Source organism: Haemaphysalis longicornis, unplaced genomic scaffold, assembly GCF_048455015.1.
Source record: "Haemaphysalis longicornis isolate Haplotype H1 unplaced genomic scaffold, Haemaphysalis longicornis Haplotype H1 scaffold_10, whole genome shotgun sequence".
Lineage (NCBI taxonomy): Eukaryota > Metazoa > Arthropoda > Arachnida > Ixodida > Ixodidae > Haemaphysalis > Haemaphysalis longicornis.
Genome location: NW_027526204.1, coordinates 123,656,903 through 123,678,830, shown reverse-complemented (window position 1 = coordinate 123,678,830; position 21,928 = coordinate 123,656,903). Strand labels below are relative to the sequence as shown.

Here is a 21,928-nt window from a genome sequence, read left to right as displayed (position 1 = left end):
TTACTGAGACGCGCTGCCAGCGATCATGGCTGAAAATATGTCTGACAGCTGAGACGGGCACCGCGCCAGCGGTTTCCTGTGCCCAGCGTCCGCACTCAGAGAGAGAGAGAGAGAGAGAGAGAGAGAGAGAGAGAGAGAGAGAGAGAGAGAGAGAGAGAGAGAGAGAGAGAGAGAGAGAGAGAGAGAAGAGAGAGAGAGAGAGAGAGAGAGAGAGAGAGAGAGAGAGAGAGAGAGAGAGAGGAGGGAGAGGGAGGGAGAGGGAGAGAGAGAGATGGAGGGAGAGGGAGAGAGAGGGAGAGAGAGAGATGGAGGGAGAGGGAGGGAGAGAGAGAGATGGAGAGAGAGAGAGAGACTTTTATTGAGACGGAAAGGGTTAGGCTATAGAGTACACCCTGCTGCGAACAAGAGCGGAGGCTCATGCGGTATTGTGTAAGTATCAAACATCGCGCACTGGCAGTCACGAAATGATTGCCTCCGCCGACTAGTGGGATATTGAGCAAATACATTACTCGTGATGGTGTGATGGTGTATTAGGAGTGCTACCCAAGCGTCCGTGGCCTTAACAAACGCCCTGAAGCATGAACCCTTCGCTACAGTCAAAAGAATCCCTTTTCCTGCTCGGCAACAGCTTTATATGTGACTGCCTTCAAGCCTAATTTGTAATGGCCAATAAATCGGGGCACTTCGAGCGGGATGCTTATAATGCCCCCCGCGGGATTCGTTCTTGATCGAACATTTCGCCACGCTGTTACTGGGCAGCAAAGGGTGATTTTCTGCAGCACCATCGACAACTACCAGGAGTTCCGCAACGGCGGTTCACAAATAGGACTCTTTATATCAGAGAGAGGTTTTTCGTACCTTGATCTCACCCCCTTGTTCTCTGTGCATGCGCCGCGCCTCTTGCAACTGAGCAGTCAGTTTCTTGCTTTCATGAAACATTTGAAACCGCTTCCCGCTGTCTGAATAGCGAGAGTATGTGGTCATTATTCCTAGGTCTGGACGAAATCGCAGCCAAGGCAAGGAATAGTAACTAATAATGAACAGTGACTCTGCTGGCTAGTGGGCATTAGTTGTTTGGAAGGTCTTTCACGATGCGTGGCGCATGCGCATAGAAGAGTGGGGTTAAGATCAAGGGTACCCTATTAGCGCCACCAAACCCGTGCTCGACTCGTGGTGCATGTACAACGTTGAAGACGTTTGTGTTCCTAAGTTCCTAAGAAGGCCGATTTCAAGTTTGGAGCTTGAAATCGGCCTTTCTGGCCCGCTTGTGTCGGAACATCAATGGGCAATGGGCGGGGTGATTATGACCACCGGCAATGTCTCCCAGACCTGCGCTCCCCCGCTTGCTATTTGCTTTGACGTGATGTAACCGCCTGTAAATCTTTAGCATGCTTTCTTTATGATGATTTTGGGGGTGTGCACTCTCGAGTCTGAACATACCGCAAGTTAAAATTTAGGTCGCCCGGTTGGCTTCGCCCTAATTACAAACCGGTCAATTATCGGCCGTTTTGGTTTACCGTCAGGTGTCGCGGAAAATACTAGTTTGGCTTCAGAACCGCCTTCTCATTCAAAGAGCCCTCCGACTAACTGGGTAATCCCTGTGCGGCCCATGTAACCGAAGCTCAACTCCTAGCCACAATTATTAAGCGTGTTTACCAGTGGTTGAAAAAAAGAAGCGTAGGTCATCTAATATTTTAATTCGCTGCATCTAATCTCACGGCAACCGTGAGAATTACATCAGGGAAATTCTCATGGCAGTTTCTATAAAAGCTGGCTGGCTGGCTATTATTCGCTGAAGAATAGTTACCTCCGGACGTAACCTAACATAACCTAACCGGCGCGAACCTAACATAACGTAACATAACCTATTCTAACCTACCGAACATATCATAGCCTACTCAAACCCAGCCCAACTGCAACAAACCTAACCTCACGCAACCTAATGACACAGAACACAACCTGTACTAAACCTAATCCAACCCGTTCTAGAAGTCTTGCGCGTCGATCTCTTAATCTAGCAAGAACCAGAATAAAAAAGCATTAACAAAATCACGATGAGCGAAAACTTCAAAAATTCTGAAAGCTAAAACACCTTGCGCCAATCCACCATGTGAAGGTGATTGAAAAGCGAAGCTGTAAACGACACCCACAATGGTTACCCATGCGACGTCACTTGAATTCACACACGTGGCTCTACAAAAAGGGAAACCAGAGACATTTGAAATGCACTTAACCACACCCGTTATTACTTCATAGAGATATTCTGTGCTAAGGTTAAATCAATGCATGCTTCATGAACAGTGGTATGGTTAAGCTGTATTGGGGAATCACATGAGGGGAAACTGTTTTTTAAAGAATTAAGGGAAGCTCAAGCCCGGTGTTAGATGATCTCACTTCTCCACCGTCTCTGCCGCCTCCGAAGATCGGCCACAGAGACGGAGTATTGAGATCGTTGGTGTGAGCTTCCTTTAACTTAACCCATAGCACTTGCGCAAGGCGCGCACACGGCCGCTACACGTGCCGTGGGCGGAGCGCACAGTGGCGCAAGAGGTCGCATGACGTTATCACGTGGCATTCAGAGAAAACGCAGGGGGCAAACCCGCAGATGTGCTCGGTGAGGGCACCGTCTGTCTCCCCCCTCAACGCGTGAGCTCAATCGGTAAGACAACGAGCGTTCCGTTTCTCTATTCGTTCCAGGTTCGGTTCCTGGTGGTTCTAGCAACTTTTTGATTTGTTCGCGGCAGTTTTCTGCTGACACTAGCGGTCGCGACAGTTCGGCAGAAAAAAAAAACGCTTTCCCCCTGCCGGACTCGAATCTGAGCAACACTGTTGCAGTTTTTTAGGGAATATTTGCTCCAGAGAATCTCAGGGGGGCGTGTTTAGCCAATCAGAGGCGACTGCCGTGAGATATTTCGGACGGTAATTCTCATGGTTGCCGTCGCAGTAGACACTGCGTTTTAGTTTTACGCAATTTGAGTAGAGCAGAGGGAGTTCGGTTGAGTACTGCTGTGCATTGTTTCGACTCCATTGTTCCTCGAAAGAGTCCCCATCACATTTTAATGCGTAGCATTCTTTGCCGAGTACCCCCCAGCCAGGACCGTGTAACGCCCTGCATTTCCACAAAAATGCAGATTTTGCGAAAGTTTCACCTGTAGTCGTTTTAATAGCGTAATTGGAGGTAAATGATCCGACAAGATAGAGAAAAAAACACAAAATTTGGCTGGAAAAAACTCAAGACAGGCGGCATAAGATTGCTGTGCATTAGTAGATAATTCTCTAAATTTCTGCAGAATATTTTTTTTGTTTACACGCGCATTATACAGGGTGTCCCAGCTACCATGCACCAAGATTATAAAAAAGAGAAATGGTGTTACTCGAACGAAACCTAGCGTATTATGTTTCCCGTACAGTGGAGTAGCGGCCAGTAATTTTTTGTTAATAAGATTTAATTTAATAATCATAATTAATTATCTAAGTGTCAATGAGACACTGGTAGGTACCCACGAGAGGAATCTAACTGCGGTGTTTTCAGCGACGAACTACTTGCGAACTCATTTATTCTGACTGATAAAGAAGCCCACGAAATACGAAAAATGTGACAAATACCACGTGACGGCGCTGCCGTGGACCGCGGGTCCCCTTTGGGAGAGATGTGAAAGGCTGCGGAAATAATGATCCGGGCCTGCCAGTCGGGGAAAACTTTCACGCGGCAAGTTTGGAAATCCATGTGAGGTGCGGCAGCCGGGTCTCCGACGAAGGGTGAGGGGCCGCCAGCTCTGCTGTTTCGCCAGCCTGGCACTAGTAGTGCAAGCTGGGCCGATTTGTTCCACTCCAGTCCATACTGCAGGACGAAGGCCTTCCCCATGGTCTTTCAACCAGTTGCGGCTCAAAAACTTTCAAACTCTCGAACGGGATAAAATTAAGGGAAGACACCCCGCGAGATGAACATTTTTCATCGAGTCACTCCTGGACCTAAGGCAGCAAATTCTGTTAGTTTCCGGGCACTGGCGAAGTCTCTCTTGAGTCCAGTGGCGGTCCCAAGGGGGGGGGGGGGGGGAACGAAGGGGCGGTTGCCCCCCCCCCCCCCCCCCCTTCCATCATAGAGGTGCTCAGCTTCCTATTTTTATTTTTTAAGTTTTCCACTTGCGCGAGGTTAAATCCCAGTTGTGCGAGGTCGCAAACATCTTGCGGCCGCCAGAAATGCGGGCTCGAGCCAGCCGTTGCACCGCCCAAGGGGCGCCGAAAACCACTGTGTCGAATAAGTGATTTGTGCGCAAGCGGGTTACACCACATAAGCGTACACGCCTGCATGGTTGTCACCTCCTCCGCAGAACTGGGGCAAGGAGGGGAGCGGTTCTTTATTCGCCCCCACCCCCCAAATAAGAAAACCAATCTCTGGGACCGCTACTGCTTGAGTCAAGTTTTTTTGAAATCGACCTCGACCGCTTACCGGTATATGCAACAAACTTAACGCATCTTTATTCAGGTTTGTAAGAGGAGGCGTGCCGCTGACTGACAGAAAAGAGTGGGCGCAGAAGAGGTGCGGGTGTGGGAGTGGGCGGGGGTCTCTGTCACTGTAGGTGGTGCTGCGCCCCCTGTGGGTAGCCGTGCGCTTGCGGGTGCCAAAAGTGGGGCCTCGGGTGGTGGTGCTGCCCGCATTCGGAGAGCGGCGCCTCCCTGGTGGCCGCCCGGATGTGGGGGCCGTGCTGCGGGACGGGTACCGAGGAATGGTGCGGGGCGGGGTGAGGGTGGGGAGGCCCGTGGTCAGCGCCACCGTAGTCCTGCAGGATGTTGTCGATGGCGGCGAAGAACCTGCATCGATGAAGGGGAAGCTGATATAAAGGTTCGCATTTCGTGAAACCTTGGTAAGAAATGAGCGCGTGCTGGGCAGCATTGCGCTTGCCCAGTAAGATTAACCTGTCCACTGCGCCGTGATCTGAAGGGCTGCGGAGAATAACATGGCGGTAATATTTTGGCCTAGAGGTCCTGGATTTTCTGTTGCAGGTTAGTCCTGAGAAAGTAAATCTTGCTCTCAATCTGGGCATGTTTATTTTGTGCCGGAAAAATAAAGTCACGCTGGTAATAGCTGTTTACAACAAAGAAATTAAAAAGTAACTACACTGTTTTATAACTTACTTTCTTGTAACGCTTTGAATCTCCAACAGGATGTAATAGCTTGTCCATGTATATTTTAGATTTTTTTTTATTTTTCTGGAATATTCCGCAAGAAATTAAGAGAAACTACGGTGACGTCTCACTTGCCATGTCTTATTTGCAATGATACCCAATTCTTAGGGCAGCGAAACTATTTCTGAGTACGCAAACTTACACCTTTGGGAAGTTAGCTAATCGAACACATTTCAAGCAGCTCTCAAATGTTAAGGTTGGATAATCTATGTCGCACAGCTGAAGCGTTGTAGTTGATCGTTCCAGAAACCTTTTTTTTTTCACAATACAGCTGGAAGTAAGGGATGTGATCGTCGCGGGCAGCCAAAGGCCCATGCATTTCAGTTCACATGCTGCATTTATGGCGGTTTTGGACACAGATGGTTGTATCACGTTCTCATGCATGCACTATCAACAAGTTTTGATCAATATTGCGCAACTGCAGGTTTTGAGCGGCGGCCGTTTTAGGCCGGCACGATCACCCATGAGTGCACTCAATAAGCCTCAACTAGCGTCACTAAATAAAGGCTTTTAGAGTATCGGCACTCTTTTCTCTGATTGTTATGTGCCGCCAGAATTTTTATTGGTCGGTCGGCACCACGTTATATTTGTTTACATATGGGCGTAGCCATTTTGTTTCTGGGCGCCTCCTCTCTCTCTCTCTCTCTCTCTCTCTCTCTCTCTCTCTCTCTCTCTCTCTCTCTCTCTCTCTCTCTCTCTCTCTCTCTCTCTCTCTCTCTCTCTCTCTCTCTCTCTCTCTCTCTCTCTCTCTGTTGCACGGACGCTAGAGTGGCCGGTCACACTCCGCCCGTCACAACCGGCGGCGGTTTCGTTGGGAGAGATGGCAACACTGCAAGCCAGAAACAAAATGGCACCCCGACGCTTCAGGGTGCACGAAGTGGCGGTACTCTTAAGCGTAGCTTATTTATTGACGCTAGCCTCAACTCTGCTGACACCAGTCATTGTGTTAGTAAGCGGCGATTGTGACGAGCGATGGCTTGGCAGTTGACCGGCGTAAGCTTTGCTGCGAATGCCAGGGTAAGGGAGTGGATGAAAAACACGAATCCGTAATGCAGATCAGTGGTGAACAGACGTGTTAATAATGATTGGATTTTAATGACGCAAGGCCATTTGGGCAAAGAGCGCCAAAAAGGTGATAAGCTTACAGAGCTGCAAAGTTCAATAAAAGGTCAAAAGGGTCAGAACGAATAAAAGTGAAACCAATCAAAGACAATGAGGATGGCTAGTGTAGAATGCCGGGTTGTCATTACGCGTGGTATAGAGTGAAGTTTAGAAATTCAACTTACCCATTGGGTGGTCGCCTACAAAGTGTGATAGGCGCTGTGCAATGTATTAGAGTTCAGGGAGATGTCTGCGTAGTGTTGTGTTGAGTGCCTTACATGTATGCACTTAGGACGTGAACCACGGATAGGCCCTCTCCCCACGTGCTATACTGTATTCTGAAGACCCAGTAAGCAGGTGGCGCTGGCTGCAACAGGAGTTCTCTGGGGAACGCTTGCGCTCCATACGTTTTTTTTTTTCATCGCAAAAGGGACTTGTGCTCTCCATTGGTTTTTCCCCGCACGACGCACCTCCCAGCGCATTGGCGTCGAAAAGAACTAAAAAAAAAAAGCCATACAAGCAATAACAAATTCGGCACGCGGAATCGCTTAGCATGGGCAGGTCGCTATCTATAAAGCCGGTCGCGATCTTGACAGCAGCCGATATCAGTGACAGTGTTACCATATATCTGTGATACCGCGTTGCCAGATAGTTAACATTCTACACACCCACTGTCGCCTCATGTTCACTGCTTGCAAGCGCACTTACTCCGCACCTTGATTGGTCAAAGGAGAGACAACAGGGACCCATTTGCGTCCTCATTAACGAACCTCTGAGATATGTCCGGGTCGTCCAGCGACGTCAAGACGTAGTCCTCTTCACCCGTTTCCGTGTGCGCCGTGGCCGCAGGCGCCGCCTCCTGGGGTTGCCTGCTGCGGTCACGCGCAGGCAGCAGCGAATAAGTGTTGTGCCATCCATTCAACATTTGCTCTGCATTACATATACATTGGACAAATAAGTAATGCGGCCCCGAAAGCAATTGTGATCAATGTCATCCTTCATGATGTGTAGGTCTGCCATGAAAGCAACCAGCCAGTCGAAGGCACGAAAAAAGGACGTGGTGCGAGGGTATTCCCTAGAGTGGTAAGAATCTTGTTATTGTTACGCCTAATGGTATTGCAATATGGCTTTATTCCTGTCTTGCGGCGTGGCGAAATGACTAAGAGAACAAAAATTACTACTTTAAAGTAGAGCGAGGTGTGGAGGGTGGATGGGGAAAAAATTAAAGCCGTTCCACTGTCGGAAGTGCAGAGCACTGATTCGCCCTAACGCCGTTATACTCTCACTGCTACCACCCAATGCAATGCAAATTTCCCGCTTTCGCAGAGCTCGCGCGCCCCCTGCCTGAAACTTCGCCAGCGGGACTTCTGTTCTTTTTGTGCTTGCTTTTCTTCCCGCACATGCCGGCGTTACACTGACACTTTTTTTTTCGCTTACTATCGCAAAAACCAACCCAACGAGCGTTCCTAATTAATTGAACGCGGGCGGTGCCTGTTAATTACGTATGTTTTGCCTCGAGTGTACCTACAGTTTTCTTTGCGCTACCCAACGGGGAGATGTATTGCAAGCTCTAGCGGTTCACGAGTATCGAACGCTTATGACTGTATAAATCGCTTGGCTTTCGAAGCCTCTGGGTTGCGCCGCGACGACAGCAGCTACGACGGAGCGCCGTGTGGCTCTACTTGGGTCCAGCGAGCGAGCTGCGACGACAAGGTGAGCCCCTAAAGTGCTCTGCACTTAAAACGGCTGAAAGACGCCCAGATTTACAGCTGCAAAGTGGGTCTATTTCAGCAACGCAAAATGCGGTGCAGTTAGGAAGCGTACCTGCAGTAGCGTGTGTCGGGCGGTCGACCGTCGGCGGAAAGAATCTTGTCGATGACCTGGAAGACCGAGTCCGCGTGCATCTCGATAGCGGAGGACATCATGGTGGCCATACTGCACGGGTCAGGAGCCTAGAGAGGAGGGTTTTCGAGGGGAATTAAGTGCTGGCGAAGGAAAAAGGAAAGGTGTGCTCGCGTTCCTTTAAAATGTCAACCTTTTAAGAAAATGAACGTGGGAACGATATTTGTGAAAAGGGTATGCTTGTGAATGAAAACTTCTCAGGGGAGCAGTACCGTTCATTTTAGACCACGAGGAGGGTCATAGCTGTTTTGAATACAGCGATGTTCGTATTAGAGCCCGAGTAGCCACTATTTACTGTTAGATCCTTCCCACGACTTCAAATATTTCAAACTTTATTGTAAGGGGGTTTGGGGGATTAAAAAAAAAAGCCGCTGTCGCGCATTGGCGCGATACCTTTTTTGGAGAACAACTCCGCTTGAAAATTTCTTGCGGAGTTTAGTAGACGCCAGGAGAAAGACTTCACTCAGTTGTAATTCCTCCTATTGTTCGTGCACACAAATTTAAACCACGAACCTCGTTCGTAATTTTTCGTCCATACAAAGGGCTGCTCTTGTACTCACGGGGCATGCACGTGAGCACAAATAGTTAGCAAACTTGTAATACTGCGCGCGAGGCCGAGCGACCGACATATACGGCCGGCCGCAAGAGTTCCTGAACAAAGTTTGGATGGTGGCTTTAGGATGTTCTTTATTCGAGACTAGCGGAATGAAATTTTTAGAGGAAAATTTTAAACCAACTTTTAGTGTGCCTTGTTGTACGTTCCAGATGTTCGACACCATTGCTTGATCAAGCTATCACCAAATGAAGCATGCAGCGAGTAGCCGGTCAAAAGAAAGTATACAGATAAGTTCATAACGTTGGGAATAAGGTACCTATTGTTTTAAGCGAACAATTCATTAAACATATCAGGGGTGAAATTGTAACCCTTGTAAAGATATTTGTTTAGATAATGTGAATTCGTTATGCAGGCACAAAAGTCCCAGTGGGTTAACCGAAGCTGCATTGTGCGGCAAGCGCGCTGGCTTCGAACCCTCTTCCTCAACACGGGCTTCAGCTTCGCCTAAAAACTCGCATTCGTCGATTTTAATCAAAAAGCTTCACCCTCCCTCACTCTTCAGCACACAACTTCTGACGCCGGACGTTAACCTCGTTCCATACTGTGAGACCGACTTCAAGATGGGGCTGAAGGCTCGTTAGGCATGCGTGCTTCTGAGTACCTGTCGGTAGTCCGGCGCCGATGCCACTACTGCCGCTGCTGCAGCAGCTCCTGAAGAGACGCCGCAAAGGCATTCGAACGGAGGACACGAACACTGCCACGATGGCGCCGCGCCACCTCCAACAGATCCTGCTGACACCACTGCAAAGAAAGAATGCGCTGTCAGCATCCATCTCGCACCACGTCATTAAAGGGACACTGAGGAAAAAACCAAAGTTGGTCTGGATAGACAGATTGGCCGCAAAAAACGAATATACGAGTTGTCGCCGATCAGCACCTGAATCAGTTTCTTGAAAATAATCGCGGAAATATTAAAAAAATGAAGCTATGAGCCGCCCATCAGAGATGACGTCAATGGCTACTGAGCGGATGTGCCAAGAGTCATGTGACGAACAACAGAACAAGAACCGCACGCACAAGCTCTCAAAGAAACACGTATAACCCCTCTTTGCATCTTCCCTTCGATTAGTCATGAACAATTACAAATGTACAGGTATAATTCAAGTCATATCGACATTAGCAAGCCAGAGCAAGCTGTCAAGCGGCGGCGTTGATGGCGGTTGCAATGGTTATTGCAGGTTCGGCGAAGTCATATGTCTCTTACCTCCTTGTTTACGTGTGCGTGCGTGCGTGCGTGCGTGCGTGTGTGTGTGCGCGTGTGCGTGTGTGCGTGTGTGCGTGTGTGCGTGCGTGCGTGCGTGCGCGTGTGTGTGTGTGTGTGTGCGTGCGTGCGCGCGTGCGCGTGTGTGTGTGTGTGTGTGTGGTGGCGCAATAATCGTTACCATATCGCAGAGTTCCCGCTCTATTCGTCCCTCAATAAAAGAGGAACTCTGCACTCGAGTTTGAACTAGACTTACACCCACCTTCAGCCCACAGGTACTGACGTTTTTTTTTAACTCAAATAGGTTATGAAAGGTTTTTTTTTTCTAAAGCTCAAAAATTTTGTATTTGATCAGTGCGTTCTTCCGTTAATGACTTACGGGGCAGAAACTTGGGTCTTATCAAACAACTTGAAAGGAAACTTAAATCGGCAAAACGGGGCATGTAGCGGAGAATGCTAAGAGTCATGCTGAAGGATAAGAAAACAGCCGCATGGATTAAGGAACAGAGTACGGTGGAGGACATTCTGGTTCAATTTAGGCCAAGAAAATGGGCATGGGCGGGTTACGTAAGGCATATTATGGAAGGCATGTGAACAATCTGTTTAACAGAGTGGCTGCCAATAGACCACATATGCTGCCAATAGACCACTGCCAATAGACCAACAGATTTGTCTATGATGCCAATAGACAAGTAGAGTGGCTGCCCATAGACCACTTCCAATAGACGCAATAGGGGTCGCCAATAGACCAGTAGAGTGGCTGCCCATAGACCACTGCCAATAGTCGCAACAGGAGTCGGCAGAGGACTCAATGAAGAGATGAGCTGCAAAACTTTTTGGGGAAAGCATGGACTCAGCTAGCACTCGATAGGTAGGCGTAGGTGGAGATCTTTGGAGCAGGCTTTCGTCCTGCAGCGGACACAACTAGGCTGATGATCATGATGATGATGATGACGAAAGGAAGTGAGGGTCGCTTAACAGTGTGTGATACTAAATGCTGCTAGCTGTCGACTGCCAATGTCGTCGGACCACGACGTAACAAAAATGCGGTGGCGCTGTGGACGGTCGCGATTACTGTCACAATTGATGTGGGTGCGTATCGCACACTGCCTAGAACTACCGTCAAAAATAGCGGCCGCTGCAAAATAAGAGACGTTCACAAGACGAAGCTTTTGAATTGTTCCTCACAAATATCGGGTACGTCTATACTTACCGAACGGCGCGGCTTGCCGGTGGAAGAAGGGTTGCGAGGTAGACTCCGGTCGGTGCCCCTTGATGAGCCCGTCCAGCGGACCACCGCGCCATTCCCTTGCTGTGCGCTGCATCTGCAGGGCGAACATCGACATACAACGTCCATTACGCTAAAATTGAGACAGCAGCAATTTTTAGAGCGCAGCTTTTATTCGTACGCAGTAGATTTGGCGATGTCGGTGCCGGCTTTTACAACCGACACGAGCGGACACTGAGCACAATGGGGGTGATAGCAACGACGAGATAAATGAAGGAAGACTGCAAGGAGTTGTGTGAGGAGGAAAGCGGAGGAGGAACACGCGGTGATTGGTACAATCCTTTCTGATCTTTCTATCGCGGAGCCGACCGCTTGACCAAAGCCGTCGCTGTGGAGGCAACGAGAGCACGCGTTGATAGAGCGAGTTTGGGGGTGTGCCGTCGCTGTGGAAACGATGAGTGACTCATCTGTGGAGGCGGCTCGGGTTTGCGTACCGCGAAGGAAGCGTGAGTGATTTGTTGGCGCGTGACCACCGTAACTTCAGTTGTCCAGAGGATGAATTAATTTATCGGTTCAATAGGGTGTTTCAGGAGCAGTTGCTAGACAAATCAATTATCAGTTTGTTCTCAACAGCGGACCCCAGGGGTATGTGAGGGCACTTCAGGGGTGCGCGAAGCTTTCCCTAACCCCCTTCCACCTCCCCCACTCTTGCTGGCGGTGGGAAAAGGTGGCTTTACTGCATCACATGTAGGTTTAAATTCTCGGTGTAGCGCAAGTTTTAACGTTGGCTTTTTGCACAGCACGCCTGCAATGCGAAAACTGAAGGAAGCGCACACTAACTTCGAAGATTCGAAGGTGGCGAAGCTATACGAAACCTTCCCGACCGTCGCGACGGTTTAAGTTCCCGATTGCAGCCGATTTGCTTCTTCTTCGCTGGCGCAACGACCTTTACTTCACTTTGTTGCTATAACGGCGAATAAGAAGCAAATCGGCTGCAGTTTCTACATTCCAGTCACGCCTTTTTTACAGTACAGAGCGCATGCGCATGATGACACATGACACGAGGTTGAACGAACGAGGTGCGTACGCTGTGACGTGTCTTTCTCGTTCCGAGCAGGTGTTGCCATGATACGGCGAACGCTGGAGATTTTCTGTGATCAATGTTGGCCAATCTCCCTAAATGGGTATGCTTGCCTTGACGAACGTGCGCTCGAGGCACACGGTGAACGCTGGAGCACTTTTTTTTAATATTGGCCAATCTCCCTAACAGGATATGCTTATCTTGACGAACGTGCGCTCGAGGCACGCGTGCATGAGCACTCGGCATTTTCTTGGTATTTTTAGCTGCGGACACCAGGCAGAAACGATTTGCTCAACAGCTTCGCTGCTATAAGCCAGACACACTAAATGCAGGGTGTGGGTGTTCGAGTAATTTTTAGCCGCAAGGGCAAATAGTTTGATAATATGACACGCTTCAGCATAACGGTCAAGCACAAAGAACGGGCTTCGCATAAGTATGTGGGCAACTTTAGCCGAAAGTGCAAACTATTTGACATTATGAAACGAATAAGCATAAATCACCGCGGGGTGAATTATGCTGACCAACATAAATCATCGTTTCTCATCGCCATCTATACATTCACGCGCGCGCACACACACACGCGCACACGCATGCGCACACACGGACGTGTTCTTGCGAAACGCTGCTTAAAACGACTTGAAGACCCACTTTGGGATTCGACTCAAACCTTCGTAGACTCAAACCTTCGTAGAGAGAGAGAGAGAGAGAGAGAGAGAGAGAGAGAGAGAGAGAGAGAGAGAGAGAGAGAGAGAGAGAGAGAGAGAGAGAGAGAGAGACTTTTATTGAGTCTTGTGGTTTAGCAATGCGTGGTGGCCACCGGTTGGAGTCTAGCGGCGACGGTGGCAGCTCTTGTGACCAGGAGTGTTTGCACGTCCAGGTCCGAGCTGCCCAGCGCACGCTCGCACTGCTCATCACTATTTAAATACTGGAAATGCCCACATGGGCCCATGCCCACATGGAGTGGACAAGTGTGGCGGGGGCGCCACAGAGGAGGCAGTTCGGTGAGGTATACTGTGCGGGGTAGATGCGATGGAGTACTGCCCGACAAGAGAGGGTATTCGTTTGCAAAAGTCGTCAGAGGCGTTCCTGATAGTTGGTGATCCCTGGATGAGCGGGGGGGTAATGGCGGCGGGCGAGGCGGTAATGCACGACGATGTCGTGATAGGTAATTAGTCGGTCCCTCGCGGATCGGGCACCATGGTAGGGGGTGAGGCTTGCCCCGGCACGGATAGTGAGCCCTCGTGCCACATTGTGGGCCACCTCGTTCCCTCCCAGACCAGTGTGCGCCGGGGTCCAAATGAGTTCGACCGGAGAGGTCGGGGGATTTTTGGAGAGGATTTTGGATGCCACGAGGGAAACTGACCCACGGGCGAAATTTTGAATGGCCGTTTCCGAATCTGCGATTATAATTGTTGGAGTAGGCCGGGTCGTTAACGCAAGTGCTATTGCAGCCTCCTCCGCCGCCGCTGGGGAGGTGGTACGCACGGTAAGAGAGGTAACAGGGGCGCTATCCGGGCTGTTGATGGCTGCGGGGGCATAGCCTTCGTGATGGGGGTATTCTGCCGCGTCGACATACATGATGTCTAGTCGGACGGGCAATTTCTTCGCCAATGCTCGCGCTCGCTCCTCCCTGCGAGCCCTATGGTACTCCGGGTGCATGTTCCGTGGGAGGGGACGAACACGGAGACAGGCATGGGTGGTTCTTGGGATGGGGACCTTCGGGTCGGAGATCTCTGGTGCCCGGATACCCAAACGTTTTAGAACGTGCTCACCACTGGAGGTAGTGGAAAGTCGGCGGAGTTGGTTGATGTGATGGGCTTCAATCACCTCCTGAGCCGTATTGTGGAGGCCTAGGCGTTCAAGTCTGGCAGTGGGTGCATTCTGGGGAACTTGCAGTGCTGCCCTGTGTGCCTTCCTAATTAGATTATTAACTTTCGCCAGATCCGAATTGCTGACTCGAAGGTAGATGAGGGAATAAGTAATCCGGCTGATGACAAACGCCTGTACGAGCCGTAGCCTCTCCTGTTCTTTGAGCCCATGATTTCGACCGGAAATTCGTTTAAGGAGTCCAACCGTTTGATTTACGTGGGAGCTTAATTTTGAGATGTATTGTGTGTTGCCTCGGTTGCGTTGTATTACCAGCCCTAGCACTTTAAGGGCAGGCACCTCTGGGATCAGGTGACCATCTATGAAAACTGCGATGTTTAGGGAGCTTCGCGATCCGAATTTAGATGGTAGAAGGATCAGTTCGGATTTGGCGGGTGAGCACGCAAGGCCTGCCAGCAAAGCTTTTTCGGCAACTGCTTGGGCCCCTTGCCGCAAGGTGTCCTCGATTTGTGCGTCACTACCGCCTGTTACCCATACCGTTATATCGTCCGCATAGAGACTGTAGTGAAGGTGGGGTATTACTTCTAGGCGTTTGGGAATATTAAGAATGGCCAAATTAAAGAGTAGGGGTGATAATACGGCCACTTGCGGGGTACCAATGGAAGAAAGAGTGAGAATTTTCGATTTGAGATCTCCTACTTGGAGAAACGCCGTCCGCGCCGTGAGGAACGCACGCACGTAGTTGTAAGTGCGTTCCCCAGGGGCCATCGATTCTAGACCGCGCATGATGGCGGCGTGCGAGACCCGATCGAATGCTTTTGTAAGGTCCAGAGCCAATATTGCTGCTGTGTCGCGCTTGGTAGTAGGTGTTATTACGTCTCGAGATAATTGGAGCAGGAGAAACCTATTAAACCCCGAATAAACGATCCTCCCAACTTGTCCGATCAATGCAATGAAATAGGCAGTGAACATAGAAATATTATCGATATTACAGCGCAGCCAGTCGGCTCGTCAAAGCCCTCGTGGCTTTGTGCTGCGCTTAGTGTTGCGCTTTTTCAACCGCGTAAGTGAAATTCGCCGGTGCGTTCCTGCGGCGTCGGGGTGCGCTCTCGACGAGCCCGGGCGACCCGTGGGCTCTCCGGCGGCCGCGTCAGCTGTGCGGTGAAGCCGGGCGTGCAGAGGCGCAGCGCTTCGCTCGGCCCAGCGGGTCAGACCATCAGGCTGCGCAAACAAGTTCCTGCGGGCGGTGCCGAGATCAAAGCGCGGGCGGAGGAGATCGCGTATGGCGCGGTGAACCGCTTGTGTGGCGCAACTCCTACGAGCGCGCCAGACGTCGCTGGGTGCGCTGTTCTCAAGGGGAGGCACGGGACACCGCCTTTCCCATGCCGCGCTTTATTGAGGGTCGTGATCTCGAACTTGAAAGACTCGCGAGATTTGCAGAATCCGCGGGAGCGAATCGATAAGTTACGCAATTTCTCTTAGTTAACGCGCGGTTCACCGCCCTGGCGATGGTGATGAGAACGGTCACGTCCACCGATCGAAGCGGTCGTCATTTGCGAACGACATATCGTAATTAAAACAAACGTTTGCGAACTTGATTTCGTCGGATTTGATTTAGACTGATCCCTACACAGACCCTCATCAACTGCTACAGACGCGCTTCGTAAAACGGGTATTTCAGGGGCAGCCCTCGGTTCATCGCTGTTCTTTCAGAGTTGATGGCTCAAGAGTTATTCAGTGTAATGCAGAGTATTTTCGCGCAGTTAATATCGAGAGTGAATGAATGCTTTGGCGCAGTTTCAAATTTAACAGGTTGCTCTAGCTAAAAGGTTCCGGAGCCATTAAAACTGTCCCGTTGAAATGTATAGGCAATAACTTTTGACTACAAACTGCAAGAAAAGTATTCAGAGTTCTGCATTTTCTTCACAGAGTTCACATCACAGTCAACTCCTTGCTCTTTCCGAAATTTTAATTTCTTGCGATTGTTGTACTAGGTTTCCGGAATTATAGGATGGCCACCTTTTCTCTCTCTCTTTTTTAAAACATATTTTCAATCCATGCACTAGGTTCCTGAGCGGACGGAATTTTGACCGAGAAATCTAAGCTAGCTGGGATTTACTTCGGCTGCCTACCATGAGTACAATGATGATTGATGGAACTGCACTGTATGACTCGGTACCCTTGCAAGGCTGAAGAAAGTTCTCTTTACAGCGCTCATAAAGAACTCTCTCCAAATCTCATACTTCCTTCCCTGTATTTATTCTCATCCCCCATTCCTAATCCTCCATTCCCCGAACGCGGACAACGGGTACTCCTTTCCCGCATTAACAGTAGCGCTGCTACTACTCAATTGCGTTTTCACTATCCCCGCTTGCGTGTAACAGATTGCGCGAAAATAATGCCAAATTCTTTCATCGGGTTCAGTTTTGTAGGACACTGATTATTAAAGCGAAGCTCTATGGTCCTCCCTGACGCCGATGTACGCCAATACGCCCTGCAGGAAAGCCAACCTTCTCAGTCGATGGTGATGAATGATCGCGGGTGAAGTAAAAGAAAGAAACGCTCCTTGTGGCCGGAGTTAAACCTGGCTTCCTCGCGTTATGCAGCCGGCGTCTATCCGATTGCTTCATTTTGACATGGTCGAACCGGTTTGGCAAACTCAGACGACAACCAAAGAATCCGTCACGTAAAGAATGGCGTTGCTCTGCGTGCCGTAAGGCTGCTAGCCAGAAGACGTTAAGCCTAACTTTCCATTATGAGCTGTAAGACGTTAGGCCTGACGTCACATCTTTGGGTTTAACACCTCAGACCGGTACCCACTCAAAAAATTGCCCAATGAACGCCGGGCCGCATGTAACAATTCGCGCCGTACGCACCCCAATCCGTAACGTTTGGCCTACGGAGTGCGCATTCGAGAGTTGCCGTGGGTATTCTAGAAAAGTGGTGTGTACCTCCAGAGTAGCGCATACTCGCAGTGCGGGATTGGCCAAGCAAAGAAGCCATCGCGAGAAAGCTCCGCGTTCAACCATCGTCGTCGTTAGACGGAAGGACGCATGATTTTTTTTCCTATCTGCGGATTTTTTTTATTACTTCTGAATGAATACGCTATTCCTGCAGACCACTGAGTGTAGTTCGCACCGTAATGTGGTACCGGGTCACATGGGTGATTAGTCCCGCTTTATATCTTGTTAAGCAATTCGCTGTGTATATCCATGCGTTTTGGTATATTAGAGCGAAGCTGTGTATATAGGTTAAGGGATCCATTAATTTTTGTTCCCCGTCAGTAAAAACACCGCGAGCGAAAGCCCCTCGCGGCAAAGCCATCTTTGTCGCGGCTCGAGCAGGTTCCACAGAAAGCGGCTGAAACACTGTTACATATATTCTCCCTCTCCCGCCTCCCCAAAATACCAAAAATAAAATAGACGGAAATGGACCGCTAGGACAGCTCTATAATTACTCTAAGTTTCAATTACTAGTTGCAATTAATAAGTCCACAGCGAAGTTATAAACTTCAATGCATGCATATATGGGCATCTACGGAAGGAGTATGGTTACAGAAAACGGCCTTGTTTTATCTTGTTTTAACTCTTGTTTTATCAAAACCTTCCCGTAAACAATCAATTTCCGATAGGCCGCTAGAAAGACTATCAGTACGCCGAGTTTAATTTGCGTGTCATAAGTAATTCACAGTGAAATCTTAAATTGTACAAAATTCCCGTTTGCCGTCAATTCATGTCAGTCTAGGGAGGAAGTATGGTTCCCGACAACAGCTGCAACTTTGGTTTTCTTTCTTAAACTGCCCGGAAACAATTTATATGACAATTGACTGCTAAGGAGACTCTCTCAGTACGTCGAATTTAATTCCCTTGCTATTAATTGGTAGTTCACAGTGAAATTGTAAAGGTTGCAGAATTCCGCTTTGCTGTCAATACATGACCGCGTACACGGATGGAATATGGTTACAAAAAACAGCTATAACTGTTTGTTTTCTCTGAACTATGCCGAAACAAATAGCATGAGAATGAGCCACTGAAACGACTCTAACAATACAGATAACGTTACTTACATAGCTCAACATATAGTTTTGTTACAGCGAATATAGTTCGCTGCTCTTCCATCTTCTGAGTAGTGGAAGGGTTCTATTTTTTTTTCTGGAAGAGACACTGAAAAGAATTTGTCGAAGCCTAATTCGTGGCTATTGGTTGCCTAATTGAACTCATGTAATTCATTTTTTGACTAAGTAGCGGGAGTGTAGAGCCTCAGGTTGGGACGTCAATGATAACAACTTCCTACCTAAGAAGCTTATGTACTAGTTGCACCCACTGGCGATATTCATTAAAAAAATGGCCGCGTATCTGCTCCTTTTGTTGCAAATATCGCCGAAAGACGATAGTCGACTGACGCCCCTGCAAAGTAAATGCCTCCTTTCTCTTTCCCTCTCACCTCTCATGCTGTTTCTCTCCCGTCTCGTTCCTCCCAAGATAACACGGTAAAAGTTTGTTGTGGTCAATTTGAATTTACCGCGTTCCACTGCTACAGCTCGGGTGTGTCGATGCCAGCGCTGCCGTACGGCGGAGACGCGCGTGAATCAAGGCACGTGGATCAAGGCACCCTACTACAACATTTATAGATCCACGTTGTCCTACTCCACGAGCGTTCCAAGCGGAACGTGGACCCCATCTAGTGGAACTTTTCGTTGCTATTACCGTTTGATTTCTTAAATGCCGCCAGGAGGTAGTGCTGGCAACAGCAGGCGGTGGTTTTCTGCCGTTGATGTAGTGTTTCATTTGCTATCGCAAAATCCAAGCATCCGTAAATTTTTTATTTAAGGAACACTGAAAATATCGCTTATGTACTGATTTTCTGCCTTATATTAGCGTAATGTCTGGATCCTATTGAACAATGTTGACAAGGATGAACATTGACACCAGACTTATACGTTTAGATTTGGCTGTGGGTATATAAGACTATTGCGCAATTATTTCGTTTCACTTTGGCCGGATGGCCTAATCGAGTCACAGACAGACATACAGACAGACCGAAATTTCTGCGTTTGAGTAGCCCAAGAAAGACTATCGTCTTTAAAAAATCAAAGCCCCTTTCTTAAGACAGAGATGGTTAAAACGTAAAGCTGTTTCAACAATGTCGGAATCGCGCAATCCCATAGACGTCGTCTTCACTACGCGAGGAACCTAGGTTCGATTCCGACCACGGAAATAGTTTTTTTGTTCCTAAGACGCTTGTTGATGTACCTTCAGTTGTCATCATCATCGTTTTGTGAAAACCACTGTGTAAAGTTTGCTTTCCTGCAGTGCGTTCTGCTCAGACATCGGACGCCACCAGTAGGGCATAGAAAGCTGCGCTTTAAAAAAGCGTGCGCAATAGTCTAAATTCCCATCAATTTACTTTGGCTTTGACTAAAGCCACCAGAACCCTACGGAGGTTACATCGAACAGAAGGAGGCTGAGGTGAAGAGGCGCTACGACGTTGCCAGACGTTATGACGAGTCGAGGCTCCTTTCTTTACAAAGCAACTTAAAGGAGCCGTGAATAGAAAATACAACTTGGTTTAATTTGAAAGAACTAGGATTCAGTATATCACTCAGTTCCATTAGAGCCACAAAAGATGTTTCTTTAACGAAAAAAAAAAAAAACAAGAAGTATTTAAAAACTTTAAAATTTTGCGCCACAGTGACGTGTTATGAGCAAGAATGACGTCATACGGGCCAACAATAAAATATAATTTTCAGTGCGTTAACGGCTCGTTAGCATTCAAGTTATGCGGTCAAATGGAACTAGAGGCCCCATTACAGGCGTCCAGTCATGTGTCGTCCAGGCCGCCAATCGCACAAACAAGGTTCTGTCACGTCATAGAAAAGTTGCGGGAAATTGGCTAGGGGGTCGCGACTGCTTCACATGTGTTCTTTAATATCTCCGTTATTTGTTCGAAGATTGCGATGATATTGGTATCATTGTTATCGGGACTAAGCAGTCTTTATAATAAACCCAACTTGTATTTTGTCTTCATGGCTCCTTTAAGGCCCCGAATCCCACACGATGCAAGCCGTGCATGTTCGGCAGCGCTTTCTGAAGCCGAATTTCTCGACTGCTAATCAGACGAGGTATAAAATCAAAAGCAGCGATATGCCTGCGGTGGCTGAGAACGCGGGCCCCAAGAATTCGATTTCCGGCAGCGGTGGGGCTCCTTTTCTGGTGCAGGCGAAATGCGAAAACGCCGGTGTGTCGAGATTTCGGCGCACGTTAAGGATCCCCAGGTGGCCGAAAGTAATCCTGATCCCTCCACTATAGCGCGCCTCGTAGGCCGGTTGTAACTCCGGCGCTTTAAACCCAGCAATTAACCAGTACTTTCTCCTTGACTGTAGCTAGACACTCGGATGTTATATCGAGCGGAAGGAGGTTTAAGTATAGACAGACTTCATGATGTACGCATGGACGGACCGATGGAGTATACGTACGAATGAACGACAGCAAGGCTGCAACGGGCGACGGTCCCTCAGCGTATACAAGCTCAGAGACGTGTCTCAGTCGTGCGACGGGATCGAACACGTGCCGTTTTTTTCTAACGGCACGGACAGATGAGTGGGCCTCTTTACGGATTGTTGGCTCAGCAATCGCCTTGAAAGCAATGAAGTTGAAAGGAGAGAAGGCTGCTGTCCAGCCTTCTCAGAGAGCCTTGGTCAAACTCGCCGGCGTCTACACGTGCGTAGTTTTATTACTTGTCGAGGTGCTTTTCCGTGACACTCAGGGGCCTCATCCTTTTTGTGCTAGGCAGAAACCCTCCCCGAGACACCCTGGTTTTTAGCCCAAATCTTTTTCTACTATCTCAACTAGTTTTATTCCCTTTTATTGACAATAATTGGCCCTATACACCAATTTCACATAACCATCTTTTGACAAAAGCATGCAGCATATAACTCACCTGCGACATTAACCCACCCTTGTTTTGCCGCTCTTTGGCCTAGAAACCCTTGCGCCAGTAAACGTCATCATCATCGAGTGCAAGTGCTATAGCGCTGTATCAGCACTGGGTCTATTGTTCCAAGCATGGTATTAGAAATTATAGACCAGCACACGAATAAGATCTGGGAAGCCTTCTGAGGGGCGCTCACAGTAGCTTGTAGTGGAAACAGACACGGCCTGTAGTGGAAACAGACTTGTTGCAAATAGACTCTGTCTTTATTGCCCAAACCAAAGAAACGTACGTATTCCAAATGATTTAAGGTACTTTTTGGCAAAGGTTAACCTCCAGCACTCACTGCACCAGATGATCATAATCCCTGTGCAAAAGGTACAAAGCCATGATGCAAGGGAGTTTTAGCTGACCGTTTTTCACGGTCCGCTCCGCTCCGATAGCGAGCGGGAGTGCTACTGCGCATGTGTGGCGCGCTTGGCCGCGAACGGCATTGGTTCAGGTTGCGCCGAGCGGGCCGCCGATACCAGAGCGGACCGTCGAAAACGGTCAGCTAAAACTCTCTAATGTTTCTTTTGTTACTCCAGTAAATTGACGTACCGCTTAGAATGTGGCCTTCAGTTACACGATAGAGCCCGTCGTTACTGGCAGATACGTATCTATACGTGAGCACGACCGTCTATAGATACATACGGACGTAGCAAGCTTTGAGATTAGTTTGTGCATCAACGTTAACTTACACAAGAAAGAAACGTCCCAAAGCTTCAGAGACAGCACTTTCGCCGTCAGACCTCCTACAACGTCATCACAACGATCGGCATTCAATCTCGCTTAATGGGCAATGCATCAAAATCA

General features: G+C 48.8%; 1 protein-coding gene across 1 annotated transcript in view; it reads right to left on the bottom strand.

The window, feature by feature from the left end:
• Positions 1-4,571: 4,571 nt before the first annotated feature.
• LOC144160075 (uncharacterized) overlaps positions 4,572-21,928 on the bottom strand; it is a 31,668-nt gene continuing 14,311 nt past the window's right edge. The window contains exons 4-8 of the mRNA XM_077691684.1: positions 11,221-11,332; positions 9,408-9,547; positions 8,113-8,240; positions 7,059-7,160; positions 4,572-4,812 (exon numbers count right to left, since the gene is read on the bottom strand). Coding sequence (XP_077547810.1) covers positions 4,572-4,812; positions 7,059-7,160; positions 8,113-8,240; positions 9,408-9,547; positions 11,221-11,332 — 723 coding nt within the window. The remainder of the gene's footprint in view (positions 4,813-7,058; positions 7,161-8,112; positions 8,241-9,407; positions 9,548-11,220; positions 11,333-21,928) is intronic.